The 3,317-nt window shown below is 36.9% G+C and overlaps 2 protein-coding genes across 2 annotated transcripts in view; one reads left to right on the forward strand and one right to left on the reverse strand.

Annotated features, from left to right (window-relative positions):
* Window positions 1–231: 231 nt before the first annotated feature.
* Window positions 232–2,976, forward strand: LOC111405764 (pre-mRNA-splicing factor 18-like). The gene is made up of 2 exons (XM_023034791.1): window positions 232–1,129; window positions 2,280–2,976. Exons 1-2 carry the CDS (start codon window positions 290–292, stop codon window positions 2,301–2,303), a joined length of 864 nt encoding a protein of 287 aa, XP_022890559.1. The 5' UTR covers window positions 232–289; the 3' UTR covers window positions 2,304–2,976.
* LOC111406644 overlaps window positions 2,318–3,317 on the reverse strand; it is a 6,707-nt gene continuing 5,707 nt past the window's right edge. The window contains exons 2-4 of the mRNA XM_023036032.1: window positions 2,599–2,734; window positions 2,419–2,492; window positions 2,318–2,324 (exon numbers count right to left, since the gene is read on the reverse strand). Coding sequence (XP_022891800.1) covers window positions 2,318–2,324; window positions 2,419–2,492; window positions 2,599–2,734 — 217 coding nt within the window. The remainder of the gene's footprint in view (window positions 2,325–2,418; window positions 2,493–2,598; window positions 2,735–3,317) is intronic.

Raw genomic sequence — 3,317 nt, forward strand, 5'->3', positions numbered from 1 at the left:
TATAAATTTTAGGGGTGTTTGAAAATTATTTTTATGTAAAAATGTATTTTAGAATAGTAATTTGATGGAAAGTGTGTGGTTAAAAAATAAGAAATTTTTATTTATTTATATGTAATATTATTTTAATAAAGAATGTGTGGTTGAAAAGAAGGGAGATTTTTACAACTTTTATAAAAATTAAAATAAAATTGCAAAAGATTTGACTATATATATTTTTAAATTTGCACAATTGTATTTGATTCCAGCGGTGGCGGAAAAAGGAATACCCTAGCGAGATCAAATCCAAACCATGGATATTCTTAAACAAGAGTTGCTGAAGAAACGGCAGAGCCTGGCGGAGGACGTCGGCGGGAAGAAATTCTTCAAACGCTCTGAAATCGAGCAGAAACGCCTCCAACGTCTGCGGGAGGAGGAGAAACGAGAAGCCGAGGCCAAAGCCCTTAAACAAAAGGAATTGGAACAGAAACAAAGCAACCGGAATGCCAATTCCCCATCGAGCTCAAACTCCAAATCCGAAACTGCCAAATTCAAATCTGAATCCTCCTCCGCCGCCTCTAAAACCCTAACAGACGAGGAAAAGATCGACGAGCTGAATCTCCCGAGGCAAGAGGTAATTCGTCGTCTCCGTTTGTTAAAACAGCCTGTCACGCTTTTTGGAGAAGATGATGTGGCGAGGCTTGATAGGCTTAAATATATTTTGAAAGCTGGGTTGTTTGAAGTCGATGATACCGATATGACGGAGGGACAGACGAATGATTTTCTTCGTGACATCGTGGAGCTGAAGAAGCGGCAGAAGTCGGGGATTTTGAGTGATAGGAAGAGGAAGGCCACTGAGGATGGAGGGGAGGATAAAGATGGAGGGGGTGGTGATGAGGATTTGAGTGGTGATGGGGCGTCTTCTGGTGTGGATCACGACAAGGATATCAAGCGAATGAAAGCGAACTTCGAGGAGTTGTGTGACGAGGATAAGATTTTGGTTTTTTTCAAGAAGTTGTTGAATGAGTGGAATCAGGAGTTAAATGAGATGAGCGAGGCAGAGAAGAGAACTGCCAAAGGAAAATCAATGGTTGCCACTTTTAAACAGTGTGCCCGGTACTTGAACCCGCTGTTTAAGTTCTGCAGAAAGAAGGTAAGTTCATGTTTTAGATTCATTGGTTACTTTCTCTTGCTTAGGCACGTGTTAATTTTATCGTCGAGTGCTTAAATTGAATAATTTTGCAAGTTCTTCCTCTCATGCAATGTGCTTTTAGTCTTGTGATGTTGGTGTGGAAGGGGTGAAGAAATTATGTGATGGGGGAACATACTGTAAGATGTTCATGGTAATTCAGTTATATTGAGCATAAACTACAGTGTACCTTATTCTCATGCAAATAAGCTTTATCTTGTGTTACCAATTAGAAGTTAGAACACATCGATAATCTGTAGTGCATACCTTTCTGTGGTCAATAATTATACGTGTTACACTTTATGTCAGCACGTTTGATCTTTATGAGTTGTACGGATTTCAGTCCCCTCTCCTTTTTCCAGTTTTGCTGCATAGCTTTGTTGCAGTGGTGTGAGGAAAGGAGCTGCAGCTATTTGACCATGCACACTATATTATTGATTCTTCAATTGATATGATTGTCTGATAGTAGAATGTAAGTTTTGGTAGGCTTCCTGAATATATGTCTAGATACAACTGAAACTGAATAAGTTAAAGTTGAATATTTAGAGTCTGTTTGAGCCCTATTTTTTTGTCCAAAATGCATTTGGAATAAGATTTTGATGGAGAATGTGTGATTAAAAAATAAGGATAGGTTTTGGATTTGCGTGTAATATTATTTTATTTAAGAATGTGTGGTTGAAAATAAGAAAGAAAAATGTATCTTGAAAATTATAGGGGACCAAGGGCGGGCTTAAATTTAAAAAAAATTTCCTTGCACATTTGTAGATATTATCTGGAAATTTTAAAGACATAATACCTGTATTTTGTTTTTACAAATTTGACCTGTTAAATGACAATTTAAGTTAGTTTAGCAATGATCTAAATATTTTCATCTGGTGTACTGTGACATAAAAATATTAATACAACCCGGTGAAGCGTTGGCACTTGTAAGTACATGACGAGCTAACATAAGAAGCCACGGGGCCATCGACCTATGACATGGTTATCTTGAACTTTACTTTTCTGCAGAGCTGGTAGTGTTTAATTACTAACCCATTTATATCTTTAAATCAAAATTTTATTGTTATTACTGGTAGAAAAAGGCTTAACTTATTGTTAGTTCTTCATTTTGAAGAATGTCGCCAGTGAGCATCAATAATCCCGTGTATACTTCTACTTCCTGCCATAGCTCATCCCAGTCAAAGACTAATCTACTTGTGCTCTTTAATGACATGGCATCAAACAATGTCCAATCTAAGTTGCTGACCAATTACAGTCTAAAGCACATGGAGTGGGAGAGAACAGGAGCAGCGAGGATGAGAGTGAGTGACTCAAACAGAAAACTCATCTGAATGGGGATAGCTTCCCAAAATGTCACTTAAGAGCATATTACAATGAGATGGAGCAGTGTGCTCCCTAAGGAGATGATTATTTGACAAAGATTGCAATTTTACCTTGGACCTTATTATCATCATAATGTATCTCAATCTCATGTGAACCCATAAAGTGCATGCATATTGCCCATGTGCCTGATTTAGCTGGATTAAGTATTTCAGGTAGGGCGACTTTTGTGTTCTAGTATTTGGTTCCCTTTAAAGCATAGGCAGTGATATGATACGATCTTCAATATATTTTTGAGGTTTGTGCTTAACAAAATAGGAAGCATTGAATTGTATGGTGTCATCTGTGTTATCAAGTGCTGTTTCGGGCAAAAGTCAAAAGAGAGGTGAAAATGGACGAATAATCCCTGTTTGACCCACATTCTTTCAAGGAAAAATATATTCTTAAACGGTGATTTGATATCATTTCAATTACACATTCTTCAATAAAATAATATTACACGTAAATTCAAAACTTTTCCTTATTTTTTAATCACACTTCCCATCAATACACTATTCAAAACTGCATTCTTTCGGAAATAATGTGGTTCAAACAAGGGCTAAAAGAAGGTAGAGGAGTACCTTATTGTGGAAAAAAATGTCGAGGAAAATTATTAAAAATTTTATATTTGAAGTAAATTTGAGATTGGATGCATGTTATTAAGGAAAAATATATTCATATTTTTCTTGGTTGGGGTTTTTGGGTGGGGGTGGAACGTGGGAATACTGGGAGTTGGTTGTGGCATGGTTTAGAATGCACATATCCGATGAACATGCTGGGATGAGATGAATGC

This window comes from Olea europaea, chromosome 12 (genome assembly GCF_002742605.1).
Source record: "Olea europaea var. sylvestris chromosome 12, O_europaea_v1, whole genome shotgun sequence".
Lineage (NCBI taxonomy): Eukaryota > Viridiplantae > Streptophyta > Magnoliopsida > Lamiales > Oleaceae > Olea > Olea europaea.

What these genes read in the sequence shown, in the direction of transcription:
- LOC111405764 (XM_023034791.1), top strand. Translation starts at nt 290, where the DNA reads ATGGATATTCTTAAACAAGAGTTGCTGAAGAAACGGCAGAGCCTGGCG. An exon ending in TTAAGTTCTGCAGAAAGAAG is followed by an intron (nt 1,130 to 2,279) that starts GTAAGTTCATGT and finishes TTCATTTTGAAG; the next exon opens with AATGTCGCCAGTGAGCATCA.